Source organism: Phalacrocorax aristotelis, chromosome 1, assembly GCF_949628215.1.
Source record: "Phalacrocorax aristotelis chromosome 1, bGulAri2.1, whole genome shotgun sequence".
Classification (NCBI taxonomy): Eukaryota; Metazoa; Chordata; class Aves; order Suliformes; family Phalacrocoracidae; genus Phalacrocorax; species Phalacrocorax aristotelis.
The window spans coordinates 65,851,918-65,868,731 of record NC_134276.1 but is presented as its reverse complement, the minus strand read 5'-3'; the positions used below and the strand labels follow the sequence as shown (position 1 = coordinate 65,868,731).

General features: G+C 39.8%; 1 protein-coding gene across 1 annotated transcript in view; it reads left to right on the top strand.

Annotated features, from left to right (window-relative positions):
• Nucleotides 1-146: 146 nt before the first annotated feature.
• The window catches only part of ANKRD10 (ankyrin repeat domain 10), a 38,762-nt gene continuing 22,094 nt past the window's right edge, over nt 147-16,814 (top strand). Inside the window, exons 1-3 of the mRNA XM_075091059.1 lie at nt 147-538; nt 6,639-6,791; nt 15,061-15,152. Of these exons, the coding sequence (XP_074947160.1) occupies nt 338-538; nt 6,639-6,791; nt 15,061-15,152 (446 nt within the window). The 5' untranslated portion in view covers nt 147-337. The remainder of the gene's footprint in view (nt 539-6,638; nt 6,792-15,060; nt 15,153-16,814) is intronic.

The window sequence follows — 16,814 nt, the reverse complement described above, 5'->3', positions numbered from 1 at the left end:
AGCTGCCCCGCCTCGGGCAACGGAAAAAACGGCCCAGCCGCGCCGCGCCCCGCCTCGCGCCAGACCCCGCCTCGGCGCCCCCAGGGGCGCCCGGGCCCGCCCCGCCCGCGAGGGGCGGAGCGGCGCGCGCCGCCCCGCCCCGCTTCCTTTGTGCTCGGGCAGCCGGCGGCAGCCGCAGTCGCCGCCGCTTCTACAGCCTGGGCAGCGCGCCTCTGTCCCGCCCGCCCGCCCGCTTCTTCTCTCCCCCTCTCCTTCCTACTCCCCCTCCCCTACACCCCTGCCGCCGCCGCCACCCCTCCCGCCGCTCTCCCCCCCCCCTCCCCTCCTCCCGCCCGCCATGTCGCTGGGAGCCGGCCCCGAGGCGGGTTTCTCCAGCGAGGAGCTGCTGACCCTGCGCTTCCCTCTCCACCGCGCCTGCCGCGATGGGGACCTGCCCGCCTTGTGCGCGCTGCTCCAGAGCTCGCCCCACTCCGACTTGGCCGCCGAGGATTCCTTCTACGGCTGGACGCCTATCCACTGGGCCGCGCACTTCGGCAAGGTGGGGCCCGGCCCGGCTTGGCCAGCGGAGCGAGGGCGGCGGCGGCGTGAACGGGAGCGGGAACGGGGCGGGGGGTGGCGGGGGAGAGGAAGGAGGGCGCCCGTCCCGCTCGCGCGCAACGCGGCGCCATCTTTGCCCCTTGCGCGCGCTCTGGCGGGAGGCGCCCGCCGCGCCGCTCCCGCCGTCCGCCTTTTTGTCGCTCGTCGTTCTGGAGGGGGGAGCCGCGGCGCTCGGAGCGTTCCTTGTCCCCGCGGCGGGGGTGGGGCGGGTCACGGGGCTGGTGGCACCTGCTGTCCCCGAATCCTTCATCCCCTCCCCGCCGGCGGCGGGAGCGGCCCCTCTCCCTGCCGCCCTCCCGTCAGGCTGGTGACAGGCGGCCCCGGGTCTCGCGGCCGGGTCACCGGCGCAGGGCGGCGGGAGCCCGGGAGGAGGAGGAGGAGGGCCAGGAGGGACCGTCGTGGCGGCGACCCTTTCCACGCTTCCCCACTAACCCACCCTCTCCTAGCACTTAGTGCTTTGTCTGCAGAGTCTAGTCACGGTCCTTCTTGTCCTCGGGCTCCACACCTGGAGACTCTGTTGTGGTGCCTGTGTTATGACAACCGACTCGCTAGGAGTTTGGGAAGATGATGTTTGTGTTTGTAAAGCACTCCGCTGTTGCCTTCAGTATGAAAAATAAATTGTGGTTTATATGCGCATAGATAAGAGTATGGAATTAACTGCGTTGGCGGCGTTGCAATGCCGGAAAGATCAAAACATAAGTAGCTACGCTGTGGTTCAAAGCTGCACCAGGAGAGGTTTAGACTGGACATTGGGAAGCATTTTTTTACCGAGAGGGCGATCAAACACCGGACAGGCTTCCTAGAGAGGTGGTCGATGCCCCAAGCCTGTCAGTGTTTAAAAGGCATTTGGACAATGCCCTTAGCGACGTGCTTTAACTTCTGGTCAGGCAGCTGGGCTTGATGGTCGTTGTAGGTCCCTTCTAGCTGAATTAGTGTGTTCCTGAAACCTCTGCCTCCGGTTCCTGTTGAACCTTAAGTATTAAAAAATACAGTGATCTTTCTGAGCTGACAGGCAGTGTTTGAAGCCATGCTATGTAAGATTCCTAGTACTGTTTTCAAAATAAATGTGTCTATAATCTCCTATGCTGGATTAAGAAACTCAAAAATGGGAATTAACAGTGGTTTAGGAAATGGGCAAAAGGAAGAAAATCACACAAATACTTATAAAGCACCTTTATTCTCTGACTTACCGCTAAGTTGAAGTCTTGAGATGATTTGTGTCTTTAGTTTCTTGATTTTATGTAGGCCTTTCCTGTTTCTAATGTGGTAAGTGTTCCAGCTGATGCAGAATTCCAGCCTAGAGCATTGGGGTTTGGGTTTTTTCCTCATCGATTTGTCTTGTTTTGAATTTTGAGGAGCTTTTGTTCTTGTTCTCCCTCCCATTTCCAAGATATTTCTCTTTGTTTATCGTGTGCTGGAAAAAGAACAGGAATGTACTTAGACAGTTGTCATGGTTTATGAAAGTACACTGAGATGTTTTCTGTATGTTAAGTGATCTTATCTGCAGTGCTTGTTTGAGAAACATTTCAGAAACATAGCTAAATAGTCCTTCAGTCTTTAAAAAAAAAAGACCACCACAACAAAAAAAACCTCAAACCCACAAAAACCAAAACCTAAGACGGCCTTTTATCTGTTTAGAAGGAATGTAATAATTTCCTACATTCAGGAAAAAAGTGGAGCGCCTTAAAGTTTATCATGAAGTATGCTCATAGAAAATGTGAAGATACTAATTTGGCATTACATTCTTCTGTTTCCTTTTCCCATCTCATAACACTTTCCCTTTTGTACATGCTTGTGTTACCCTTGTTTTTGTCTTCCTCACGTGTGTGGTGTTTTTTTTTTTTTCCTTTAAGCATCTTCAGCTTCCTACTAACTATCCTAGGTTATGTGAATTTTTTGCGTACCTTCTAGTTTCTGTTGAAGCGACTCTTGCAGAAACAGCTAACAAAGAGAACAAGTCAAGTCTGCAAGATACTGTGTTTATATTTGCCATGTTCAGTCTTAGGTAGCAGCAAAATTTGATGTGTGGTATTGTTGCATGTTGTTGGAAGTTATTTTACATGTTTTATAGTCTTGTTAGGTAGTGTTCCTTTCTCTGAGCCAGAGACTATACAGCACACTTGAGGAAGTTACAGTGATGTAATTGGATGCCAAACTCGACTGACTGTTTGTGTGGCATAGTTGTTTTTTTTTTTTTTTACCTTTCACAGGTTAATAGATGGTTGCCAGCAGTGAAACAATAGCTGCTTTTAGGGGGTGTTCATATGCATGTCTTCTGTTCTTACTCATGGGGTGGAGCTTTTTTCCAAGTTGAGATTCATCAGAACTTCAAATGGAGAGTTCTTCTATTTCTCAAAGTATCAGGGTTTTAAAACATTGATCTTTTCCTTTTTCACTTCTTTGTTTTTCTAGACGTTGTGGGATTTTCACTTGTTTTTCTTTCCCTGAAAGAAATTAAATGGTGACAGAACACTTCATGTCTGTCTTTTGGATATAGGGTCATTTAGCAGCATAGTCCACCAGACATGTATTGGTTCTAACTGCAGCTCTGTAGGAGGCTGAAATGACAAAAGTGATTTAGTTCCTTTCTGGAAAAAGTCCTTGTGGAACAACTTGTTGTAAACATTGCAATCTGAAACAGTTTGTGCATATACACACGCCTGTGCATGCACGCACAGTGTCGGCCTAGGGTTGGTGAACTTCAGCAGTACAGAGGTGTATCTTTCCCTCTACCTATTGTGCAATTTCAACGTAGAAGAAAGCCCTTGTTCTGTCAAAGGACAGTACAAAATAATTATAGAATAAAGCTATGTAGGACTACATTCTTGCACACAATTGTAGGTGTGCTGCAGTGAGGAAATAGCATCAACAGTTGAGTTCCCTTAGAAATGAATACGTGGAAGAGGAAAGAGCTTTATTTGGGGGTAGGGGGTGGATATACTGATCTAATACTAGTACCAATAAAAATGGAATATCTTAAGAGAAAGCAGAGTGTTTTTTAATAGCTTACTCTGAAATGTACAGCTTGCAAATAATAAATAAAATACCATCAAAATCAACTGAAAAGGTAGTTTTAATGCCAGTTTGGACCTCCTTTTAGAGGTAGGAGCAAGTCCAAATCTATTTGCTGTGTTGCTTATCTGTGGTTGAGTTTGCATTTTCAGAATATTCCCTGACTGCAGAAAAGTGCTCATATCCTGAGATGTAAAATAATTCCCATTAGAGTTGCTGTATTCAAATTAGAGTTAATTATGTAGTGTCCTAAATAACACTAGCATACTGAAGGTTTCTGAGAAGATGGGTCAGAATGTAAAATTATTAACAATCTAAAAAGCTACCAGAGAGGTAGGAAATGAAGGGCTCGCATAAACGAAAAAGTCACTGTTAATTCACTTTGTCTTATACTAACCTTAATTTAATTTTGCTTTTTAACTGCTTCCACATGTATATTATTTTCTCTGACAGCATCTATTTGCTTGTACTCTCCTACTTTTATTTTTGCCATTTGACTGCTTACATTATAGGAAGCAAAATAGTAGGAAGTACATTATGTTTCTTTGGAATAAAAGTAGTACAGATAAAAATGCCTGTCTCGTCCTTGGTATTTTGCCAGTGTTGTGGCCTATGTGGAGGCCTGTCTTTGTCATTAAAGCAGTTTAACCTCTGCTTTAGGTATAACAAACAGTACCATGGAAAATATCTTCTAAAAGGTTGTTTAATGAGAGCAGACTTGTGTGTCCTGATGTTGAGCATAAATAATCAAGTATTGTTTTTCATTATGTTGACTTATCCTGTCCATGGAAGTAATTCACTTTACCGTAATGTTGGAAGAAGCAGGGTTTTGTGGAAGCCACAATGCAGACGACCCATACTTCAACTTTGTAATGGGACAGGATGAAATGTTATCTTCATGGTTAAAACCCTGTAAGAGATAATGGGGGGGGGACATGACCCACACACAACCCCCCAACATTTAAACATGAAGTTTTATAAAGAATCGTGTGCTATTTATAAAGTGGATTTAAAGACTGCAAGATGATGCTGGTCAACCAGTTCCAATGTTTTTCGCCTTTCAGTTGATGGGTTATAATTCCTGTCTAGTTACAGAAATTCTTTCAGCCCAGTTTCTGTGCAGGAAATACTATTATTTCCTGAAGTCGTAGTGGCTGTCTGAAAGTGTTTTCAAACTAATTCTGTTAAAAGTCTATTGTTTTAAAAACTGTCTGAACTTTATTTTTGTTTGCAGTTACAGTAGAGGAACCTTTTGGTGTAGGTGGAGATTTTTTCTATCACATCACTTTATTAATAAATTACAATTATTAATAATAATTAAGAGCAATATTAGGTGTGCTAGTATGTGAGCACCAAGGAAAGTCTAAGATTAGCAAATACAAAATGTATTTGGGTAGTCTAGCTTTAGAATTATAAATTTTCCTATACTTTTTCAGTAAATGTACTTGTTTGCTTTTGAGAAGGTACTTTGTCTTATGGGAATGTTGAGTTTTATGGGGCTAGCTTGATTAGTACTGCCATATTTCAGTTACCCTCACCCTTGCACGTTTACGTCACGTAATTAGTGGTACATCTGTGTCTAGTGTCAAGCCCATTACAGTTCAAGAAAGTACTTTTGTATATCCTAAAGGATAGGGTTCGTATGTGTTTGTTTGGACTATGTGGGGGGAGGAAACAATTGAAGTTCACAATTTATTTGCAAAACTAATATAAAATACTTCACTGCAGTGGTTGGTTCTTTTATCTCATGTGTGTAATTCATCAAGATTGGGAATTCACATGTTTAAAAAAGAGAGAGAGACTGACATACAGCAGTAGAGAAGAATGTTGGAATTGTGATGTTTATGCTTCTATCTGTGATCAAGCTGCCAGCTGACTTTCTGATGCTTTTAAATTGCTCCCTTATGAACAGATTATTCCATAGCTGTGGTATGGCTAACAAGTCAACTGTGAGAGACTGACCCACAGACTTTTGTTTTATATGAACCAATGACCTGAGTCCACCTGGGGGGTTTTGTTTTGCTGTCACATGTGTGGGTAGTGGTGTTTGTTTTCTAACCACAACAAATGGAAGCCTAGACTATACTGTTTAGTTTAGCATAGTGCATTCCTTTTCCTAACAACAAAAAGATAGTTTTTAGTCATAGAAAGAATGCTACTGTGTGCAGGAAAGGAGGAATTTTTTTTTACTATTTTTGAAAGTTGAGGTCATCGTGGCTGTGGTTTGCCTAGCTTCTACAAATGTGATGTTATGAACATTTAAAAATAGTAGCTGGATATCTGACACTTCCCGTTAGTATGATGGGAAAATAAAAGTCAGAATATAGTGTGACAAAACACTGCAATTTTTAAGAACAGAAAGCTTTTCCTTTTTGGTATTGTCACAAACATGCAACCTACCTGATTTTTAACAGCTCTTCAGCTATAACAACAGGCAAATGGTGAAAAGAATTTACTACTTTTACAGATTCAGCATAGCATTAACAGTATTAGTTTTCATTAGTAATCTGCTTCTGTTGCTCTAAGAAAATGGTAAAGAAATTTAAAATCTGTCTTGTGTTTTTCTGATTTACATTCCTCTAAGCTCTCCTGAGAATACATCTATATCTCCTAACAGCACTTGTTTTGGCAAACATCATCTAATAAAGTCTGTTTAGTATCATGTTTGCAGCTTTCCTGGGTCAGATTTTTTTTTTTCCTCCCCTAATGAAGGTGAACCAAATAGCTCTCGTAGTCAGCTCTGAAGTATTTATGCCCTCTTTTCTCCCATCCTGAAAACAAAAGTTGGAATTTGGTTTTGGGGGTGAGAATTAAGTACTCCTCAGGTATGTCCTATGGCCGAAGGAGGGGGCACTATAGGGAGAAGGGGGAAAATCCTAATGTTTGTGTTCTATCTTGTTTTGCATTCATGTTGTCTCACTAGAAAGTTTAGCTTTTCTAGGATTTATGTATGTATTTATTTAGCACATGCTAACTGTCATAGTGCATCTGTGTAACATCCTTGGTTCTATTCCCTCATGTCTTTAAAGCTGGAGTGCCTAATGCAATTAGTAAGAGCTGGAGCTTCTGTAAATGCCAGTACCACACGTTTTGCTCAAACACCAGCCCACATTGCTGCTTTTGGAGGACATCCACAGTGCCTGAATTGGTTGATTCAAGTGGGGGCCAACATAAACAAACAGGTATGGATTCACACATATTTTATATCTGCATATAGTTTTGGAAGAAGTGTGTACAGATATGTTATTTTTAACATCACTGGAAGTCAAATGATTTAATTACTGGTTATAGACCTTTTTTGTTATAGTAGAGATAGGTCTAAGGAATGTCCTTTAAGCCCCTAAAGGTTTGGAGAACGTTTATTCTAGGAATCAACATCTTGCTGCTTCTTGAACAAAATGGTATGCTGCTCTGGTCTTGGCAGCATTAGCAAGTAACTCTGATATTGTAATGCCTCTTTAGGGGAAAGAAACCAGACTGGTGAGGAACGTCTTACAAAATATACGAAGAATTAAGAAATTCACCATTCCTTACAGAACCATGAGACCTTTTTGGTACATCATGATTTAGTCATACATTTAACTAGTAAGGTCTCCCATGGTTTATATTCCGGTGCTTCTGGTTTCATACCGGTTTCCCTTTTAGATTATTTCTAAAGTTTTTCTAGTACCTTCTTGCAGATAGATCAGAAATGTACTTTACTAACAAAGATTGAACGGTGACTTATTTATTTAAAATTTTCCATTACTTCTACTGTGAGTAAGGATAATGATTTGTTCGGTAGCAGAGAGTGCATTAATATAGCAAAATTCCTGTAAAGCACTGTTGTACTCTGGTACCGTAACAGAATCAAGTGCTTAGAACTGTCATGCTTTTGGAGAAAATGTTTGCAGTACTGAATGGATCTATTATTATAACAGTACTCAAAATTATTATTTATAATAGTCTGTGAGAGTGATTAATACTGCAGCATATGCATTTACTAAAAGCTGCAGTATAACAGAGCATCCGTAAAATGTCTGGTCTGTTAAAATCTTGTGTTGTACTTTTCTTAGAATAATTAATGGCCAGACCGTGTTATATGCAGTAGAGTTAAGCTAATTCTGCTGAAGAACTTGAACATTTGCGTTTTTAGAGTTTGGTTCCTTTTTTTTAAAATCTGTGCAAAAATAAGAAATGGGGAAGTTTGTGTTGAGTTTTCAGAAAAGAAGGCTGGTGCATTGAGAACAGCTGTGAGACACCAGGAGAATTGTAGAAACAATGAAGGTGACTGGATGCAGAGGCTATAGATCGCATCTTCTCCTTGATACCTGACAAAAGTAACTTATGCAATAAGTTATTGCTGCATAGTGCTAGAATCTTCAGAAGAGAAAATACAAGAATTATAAATACATCTGGAGACCAGGTAAGAATGTAAAGAAATGGTGACTAGAGAGGAAACATGGCATGCACAGAATAAAGATGTACAAATATCTGCTAAATGAGAAGAGAAGAATGAATGAAAATGAATGAATGAGAAGAATGAAAGTTTCCAACTATGAGGATAAAGAGAAGAGCTGACCAGTGAGGTTGAAATGAAATGGACTTGAAGAACAAGCGTGCTGTCGGGAACGTGCTGGGGGAAAAAGTCACATCTAGTGAGTGAGGTTATAGCAAAGAAGAAAGTAGCAGCTAGCCCCCAAAAGAAGAGGAGAAGAGTGCAGAGAGACCTCTCCATGGGCTGAGGGCAACATGCAGATGACTGTAAAAGAAAGCAGAAGGTAGTATGGTATTAAAAGTAGACAGGAAGCTCATTCCAGCTTAAAGAAGTCACCAAGACTAGCCAGTGACTCAGGAGTCTTTATATATTGATGGTCTGTCACCAGAGCAAATCCAAATAGTAGATCTGTGGTCCTCCACAGGAGGAAGAATACTGTGGTTCTCAAGTTTTCAAATGAGATAGTGGTGATAGTATGCTGTAGACTTCTAAGGGCAGATTCAGGTATTGACAGGCAAAGGATGCTAATATAGATAGTACTGAGAGTTGACATTGTGGAAGCCTTGTATCTTGTTAATGGTAGGCTCAAGTTACTCTTGAATGTAATAACTTTTTTTACCCCCACAAAACATTAGTTGAACATACAAGAAGAGGCATTTTTAGATTTGGTTCAATGATTAAAATAAGATAGCTCTGGCTAATCAAAATGCTAGTAGAAACAAAAGTCTCCTAAGTTCTTTTTTAGGACGCAATTGGTCAGTCACACTGGTTTCACATGTACAAGCACCAAAAGCTAGACAGTGTACCTTGGTGATACCTATAGCAGCAAACTCGTCCCACAGATACTTGGAATGTTTCATACATGGCTATGTAAAGCATAGTGCATGCTTTGCTCTCTCCAGTTCCTTCCAGCTGTTTGTTTAATTGCAGTCAAATTCTACTATTGTTTGATTTGAACTGCTTAATGAATTATCTTGGTTCCGTATTTTAACTTCCAGGCACTTTCAGGTGATCATCTAGGGCTTCCACCCACACTTTTGAGCTTTTGGAGCACTATTTCCTGATGTGTATTTTGTTTATTCCTTCCAGCTCGCTGACTGATGCTGTACTTCAAACAGACATAGTCACTGGCTAATGCTTGTGTGAGGACAAGTGTTCCATGGACACTGGATACAAAACACATGCTGAGAAAGATCTGGGAATACTTGATATTTAACTAGTAAAACTTTCCTTCCAAACTGACTCCTGGTCATTGGCTACAGACTAACCCATCACCTCTGGAAAAAAGAAAAGGATAGCTTCTGAAAAGGAATCCACTCGAGTCTCTCAGTCTTTAAACGTAAACCTCCGGTACTCAGTAGAATTTGCATGCATGCTTTCTCAATCTGCCCTGAGGTATGGTATTGTAGCCCATGCTGCCTGCCCTGAAGTTTAGGAAAACTTGAAAATGCATATATCTGTGCTGGTGACAGTTGCCCAGGATGTTTCTCAGGCAGCAGCAATGAAGGACAAATGCTGAAAACTGCTTGTCCCAGCTGTACCTTCCTCCCCAAATAAGTTCTGTGAGTATATCCTGTGATGCCCAGCCCTCTTACATAACTGTATGTGCTGGCTAGAACCATCTATCTCTCTTTACAATCAGTGGGCAATTCTTCCCCCCCCCCCCCCCCGGGTCACTGTAAAAATTCCAAAGTGTCAAAGCAATGACCTGCCTATTTTTACCCAGCAGTGGACTCAAGAGAAAGTCCTGTTAGTTTTTTTTTTTTTCTTCAGTGGGCAGTGCCTGCTAATAGTTCATAATAATGTGTCTCAAGACCTGCACTCATCTACCTGCCTGCTCAAGTTCACTGTAACAGTGCAAAGTACTTCTTGATTAAAAAGCCTATTACTTCATTTAAATATATTTTCTCCCTAGCCTCAGCCTGTTAAACATTCTGTTGTATGTTGCCTGTGTTGATTGGCCAAGAAAGTTTTGTGTGGCCTATCTTAAAGAGAAGGGATAAGAAATACTGCAATCCTTACAGGTGATTCTAACTTACTTTTCATCCAGCCAGTTACCATCAGGCGGCAGTGATGGCAGATAGATTTAGGAGGGTTAGACTACCCATGCTAGCAAGAACTGTAAACATGCTGATATATTTGGTGGGGAGGAAGAAAACACTCATTCCCTTGGTATGTTACAGTTTTGTATTTCAAACAACAATTTGGACTAAATCCAGATAAAAATATTCCATCGGTTCTCATCTGTACTCAAAATTCAGAAGGAGAAACCATCATGAATCCAAAACATTTTTAGCAAAGAACAAGGGAAGATTCCTCAGTATTCTCCAGCTTCTACTTCTCTGCTTCAGAAAGGGTAGGGTTCAGGGTTGAAGAAATTTGAACAGCTTCTGGAAATGTTATTAGCTGATAGATTTTTGAAATTCAGTCAGCTGAGTTAAGGAATGGAGTTAGTTTATATTTCTTGTCAGGTAAAATAGTGTTTCTGTGTCTTAGTCAGATACCTATACTATAAGTATTTTACGAGTGCGTAGTGTTGTGGTTTAACTCTGGTAGGCACCTAAGCACCATACAGCCACTTGCTCAGTTCTGCCCCCCGCAGTGAACTGAGGAAGAGAATCGGAACGGAAAAGTGAGACAACTCATGGGCTGAGATGAAGAGTGTTTAATAGGTAAATGAGGAAATAAAGAAAAACAAAACCAAGAAAATCAAGTGATGATAGAAAAATTTTAAAACCTCACTCCACAACCAAAAAGTCCCACAATTGCTCAGCACTAGCTGACTGATGCCCAGCCAGTCCTCAGGCAGTGGCAGCCCTGGTAAACTCCACCCTCTCAGTTTTCCCATATGATGTCATATGGTATGGGATATTCCTCTGGTCATTTTGGGTCACTGGTCCCAGTTGTGTTACCCCCCAGCTTCTCGTGCACCCCCAGTCCACTGGTAGCTAAAACATTGGTGTTTTATCAATACTGCTTTGGTCACAAATCCAAAACAAAGCACCTTACTGGGCACTATGAAGAAAATTGTGTACTGGTTTGGGCTCTGATACAGTTATAGTTGATAGCTTTCAGTGTAAATGTGCATGGGGGCTTTTTGTTTTAAAAAGAAATATTTACAGGTAAGTAACTTTTATACCCCTATCACTTGGAAAAAAAAAAAAAAAGGTACTAGTGAGTGAAATTAACTGAATCATAGCCAGGGATTTACAACCTGGAGAACAAAATGGGAAATCTGTTCCGCGTTCAGCTGGGAGATCCTAAAGCCAACAGAGATTTGGATCCCAAAAAGACAGAAAGAGGGGAAAATAGAGTAAAAAATGGCTTTAGACTGAACTGAAAACCACATCTAAAAGAGGCCTGGAAATAAGCAGAGAGTTTGGGGAAAAAAATTTAGTCAGTGGAGGAAATGTCTTTTGAGGTTAAGCAGCATAGTGAGGAAATGCAAACTGATTAATCAAGCTGAGATAGATTTACTGAGAAAATTTGAGCCAAAAAAGCAGAAGACTCTTCAGCGCATAAATAAAAAGAGAATAAGGAAGGAAGCTAGATACTTACTCAGTAAAATAAAATAGAAGTCAAAGGTAATTTAGTCATGACCCTAAGCTAGAGAAGACTGCCCTTGTCTTTGCCAAAGGATAATCATGTTCCTCCAAGGGAAGGGAGGAAGATGTGTGAGAGTTCAGTGAGTTGCAAAAAAATGTGTCTGTGATGCCTGTTACTCTTTTTGTCACCTCTTTGGGAGCACTGTAGACAAAAACAGTTTCCACAGAAGCAAACAAACTTGTGTTATCTTGAACACTGAATTAATAAAACTTAATTGGTCTTTCTGCTTGTTTATTTACCATGTGACTTCTGGACTGAGAGACAGGTTTGGGCTGTTGGTGCAGTGTTACCTCAAAAGGGTAAATGGGATCCTGAAAAGTTATGTTATGGATATGAAAGGCCCGTAGAAGTTACTGATGTTTCACTTCCTGGAAGATTATTACAGAAGGGGTTATGTCAAATTGAAGCATATAGGGGAACTGCGGATGATCAGAAGGATTATGAGGTATTATCAAGGATAATTAGGAATTTGTAAAGCCCCTCAAAATAAAATAACCTAGTTTGCTCCACATAGCCAAAAAAGAGATAGGAAAGAAGTGTCTTAAGCATGAAAATGTGCTAGAAATCTAGACCCCAAACTGTTCTCAGAAACTTCTAGGAAAAACCTGTTATTGCTTTTTCTGTTTGGTGCCATCTATTCCAATTGTTGAATCAAATAGAATTGTTCTGAGGCTTACAGAGTACTTTTATTTTCCTCTGTGTGCATAATTTTTGATGTGTTGAAAAATAAGTAAACTAAAGCCATTTTCCAATGGGAGATATTCCCCCCCCCCCATTCAGTCTAGCTTATAATCCAGAGAGAATTTCTTCTTCATAGAGCTAGGAGACTGTTTCAGAAACTGTTTCAGTGCCAATAGATTTGTTCCCATAGGAGAACTTCAAAAGATAATAACATTAGTGATGACTGAAACTTAGGTGCCGTATTTAAAACGAATGATAGAAAAAAAAAATCTAAATCTGTGTAGTATGTCATTCTCTTAAGTATTTTCTCAATTCCTTAGCTTTCGAGAAGAGATGTGCTCTTCTGGGCCAGTGATTGAAAGAAGCCCTTCTCAAGACATACATCTCTTATACATATGACATATATTCTCATATGACATATATGTCACATATGACATATATTCTCATATACTAACCTTTTTCTGATTGTTGGTGACAAGATTGTTAGCGGCTATGAGCTACCTTACGCTTGTAATGCAGTGTTGAGGAGTCCTTTTGCAAAGGGTTGCTCTTATCCTTCTGGTGTTTCCCCACAGCGGTACTTCAAAATTAAGTTCTCTAGATCTTACTGTGGGCAATGTGCTAGGTTTATGGGGCTAGTAAAGATTTTTGTCATGCATGGCTAGTAGAGCTACCTTTCCCTAAACTGAACTTTATATTGAATGATTATCTTTTAAGTTAGTATTGGGGCTATATATACTAATGCTGAATGAAAGCAGCAAATCACTCCTTTTCTACACTTTTACCTCTTTAACAAAAGGCAGAGGGGGAAAAGAAACAATAGCAACGATGAATCGAAGACGGCCTCCATGATGGGAAAATGCGTTACACTATGGAGAAAATCTTCCTGGATAAATTAGTGCCAAATTAATATCTGTGTATGATAGTAAAATTGTGTCCTCTGTTAAACACCTCTGTTTTCCTGTAACTTCAAGAAGAGTTATAAATAGGAGAAATTATATAAACTTCATTGGAAAGCAGTCTTCTATTCATCAGCTACAGACGGCCATTGTGGAAGAAGGGATGTGTAGCTGTTTTCTAATCACAAAGGGCTCCAACGAGTTTTCTGCTCTTTTCTGTCTTCAAGCTTTTTGTCAGCCTCAGTAATTTTCCTTAGTTTATAAGAAGGTAAACTTTGGTTACTGTTACTGTTCCATGCTGGGGTGCTAGGTGGTTCACTGTTTGCCTGAATATATGTCTTAAGCACTGGTAAACTGGCTTACTTTCAGTGAATTTATAACTTGTTATAAAAATATTTTACCATGAAATAAAATTGGCAAGTAGAAAATCAAGAGTATATAACACATAATCCAAAATTAATCTTCAAGTTATATTTACATTATCTAAAACATATGATTTTCTCAGAAGCGTGGCAGACAATTTAAAACACTGTTACCTTCTATCTATTAAGATGGTAGTATGAGTATATTTTGAATATATTCACGTGCCAAATACAGCTAAAGCATTACCAGTACTGTAGAGTAAAATGTGAACACTGCTGTGTATGAAGACTGGCAAGTCAGTGAAGGTGCTGTGTCACTTTACTAGCTAGTGTTGATATTTTAATAAAAGGAATGGGGAAGCGAGAATGAGGCACATACAGTTAGAACATGTTTAATATCAGTGGAGTGGACAAGTGAAGTATGTCAAAACTTTGGAGAGAAAGAAAGGATGGGGAAGAAAGGGGGGAAAAAATCTTGCTATTCACTGAAAGTGTTGAGGATTGTGATAATTAAATCACATAACAAAACAGTAACTGAACATTTACTCGCTACTTTAAGGCCATATTTTGTTACAGATTCTTCTCTGTGGTTCTGAACACTGATGGTTGGTTACAAGTACTGATTTTCATCCGCAGCCTGTAGATCATGATGCATGGAATTTACCTGCTGCTTGCCATTTGCATTTGTAAAATTGGTGTAGATTCTCCCTGTTACCTGTGAAGATAGTTTGTAGAGAGGAGTTACCTGAAAAGCAATACACTACCTCCAGTATGTTTGTGCATAATACAAAAAAAATCAAATGATTGTATGTGCTGGTTAACAATAATGGAATGTAACTAGATAAAGAGAGAAAGAAAAGCGTGTAAGACATGAGCCAATGTGTATGTCTCAAGAGAGAGCTGGCCTGTCCTGTGAGCTCTGGGCATAATTTTATTAGAGTTATGCATAATGCTCCTCACCTGGTGAGTGCTTATGGTGCAATGCAGTACTGCGTAAGTGTGTCAGCAGGATCTGAGAGCGATATAGTCCCACAAAGTTGGCCATGCTGCTTCTGAATTCAAGATGGCTTGCTCAGCCCAAGATAGTGGGAAACAAAAGTACCGGGAAATAAAGGTGTTAGAGCAACTTGTCATAGTGGTATACGTTGTGGGGTTTTAAAAAAAAGTTTCTTCAAGTATGACCGTTGATTGCCTAATTATTGGTTAAGGTTTATCTTTTGAGTTAGATGCCCTTAGCATTATTTCTTGCTATCTCATTTACATGACAGCCTACTGTAAACTTTAAAATAATAATGAAGTGCCTGATGCATTTGCTAGCTAATAAATGCTTCTTTTATATATCTGCTTTCTTAATTAGAGTAATGTAAAAATAAGATTTTATTTTTTAGAAATATTATGCTTGACAAAATGTAGTTTGTCTTTACAGGATTATGTTGGTGAAACTCCTATTCATAAAGCAGCACGGTCTGGTAGTATGGATTCCATAAGTGCCCTTGTGGCTCATGGTGCGCAAATAGAGTAAGTGAGGTATTTTTTTTGTTGTTGATTGTTGTGCGTTTAGCTAACTAACTTAGACCAGTAAACATAGATACTAATGTCAGAAAGAAAAGTCAAAACAGCAGAGACCTTAATGAAAGACGTGCTAGACTTAAGCTTGTCGTAAAAGATTAAGCTAGACATGTTCAACTGTAATGAAGCCCAAGATGTTTTGCATGTCTAGTTTATTGTACTTAAGTGATACCAGTGTGCTACATTAGTATTGCATTTATATCTATTAAAATATTTATCATGCTTCTGTCAGATGACACCAAATTGTACACTTTATCTACCATGTAGCTATTTTTTACAACAGATTTACACCTTGCACTGGTGAATAAATATAGAAAACAATGCAAAAGCAACATGTGCAAAATAGCTTCTCACACACTCTTTGCAGTTAGTTTAATACTGTTTGTTAGTATATTGTGTATTTGCCCTGTTAACTTTTTTCTTTAAAGGTTTATGTACTGCAAACACATTCAGAAAATCTCACAAACTTTTGCAACTTACAGCATGGACAAAATGGATGCAGTTTTCACCTAGAAATGTTGAGTATAAGCTCTATGGCTTATAATAATGTAAATACTTTAGCCATTTGTTTTAATTAGAACTAGTCTTGTTATCTTAAATGGTAACTAGTTACTGTATTTTAACCTGCAATATGAAACTTTTAGTTGTAAGTGAAATAAGAATCATGTAGTTAATTTCTTGTTTTACCCTTTGGTTTCCATCTTACTGTTTTTGTAATGCTGCCCTGATAAATCTACCATAAAATTTAACTCTTTCAATGGTATCATATTCAGGAAATAGATTACCTTTTAAGTTAATAGTAATGAACAAATTGCTTAATATGAAGAGATTGCTTCACAGGAAAATGAAAGTGAAATAACTTATGCGGCTGTCTCGGTCAATTATTGGCAAGTTCATGAAATCAGTCTTAAATTTATAAATTCCCATTTTGCACTCACTTTCAGATATCTTAAGATAAACTTGCATTTAAATTTACTGTGGAATTGAGCAAACCTTAATTATCATCATCAATTAGTATGTAATTTTGTGATTTTTTTTTTTACAAAGTATCCAATCAGAAGAGTAGTTGTGGAACTGCATAAACTGAAATGAGAGAGTTAAGAATCTGATGTAAAGAAGAGGATGTGTTACATCCGTAGGACTTTCAAAATAAATAGCTGAGTAACTGAGGTTAGAGACGTGGCTGCAACTTTAACTTACAGAACTAAAATTTTGCTTTTTCAACATCGTATTTGCAAGCCATAGGCAAAACATTTCTGTAAAACCTGGAGAGTGATACTTGCCTTTGACCAAAGCTATTTGCAGCAGAAGTAGCGTAGGTTTATAGCTGTTTTAGTGAACAGGAAATAATTTGAATTCTCAGTTTTCTAACTTAGAATTCCATCTGTGTTTCAGTAGGATAGACTTGCCACAAGTTCTGTAGGTAATTAAATATCAGATCCTATCCAGGAGATGGTAAAGTCAGGAATGCAAATGCAATAGGCTGGTGGAGCAACCCATGTTTAGTCATTTAGAGGATCAGGACTTAGCCCTGTCACCTGGGAGTGCTAGCTGTTGAGTGATTGGGGTGAGGATTTTTTTTCTATAGATTCTAGTTTCCAGGCTTATTAT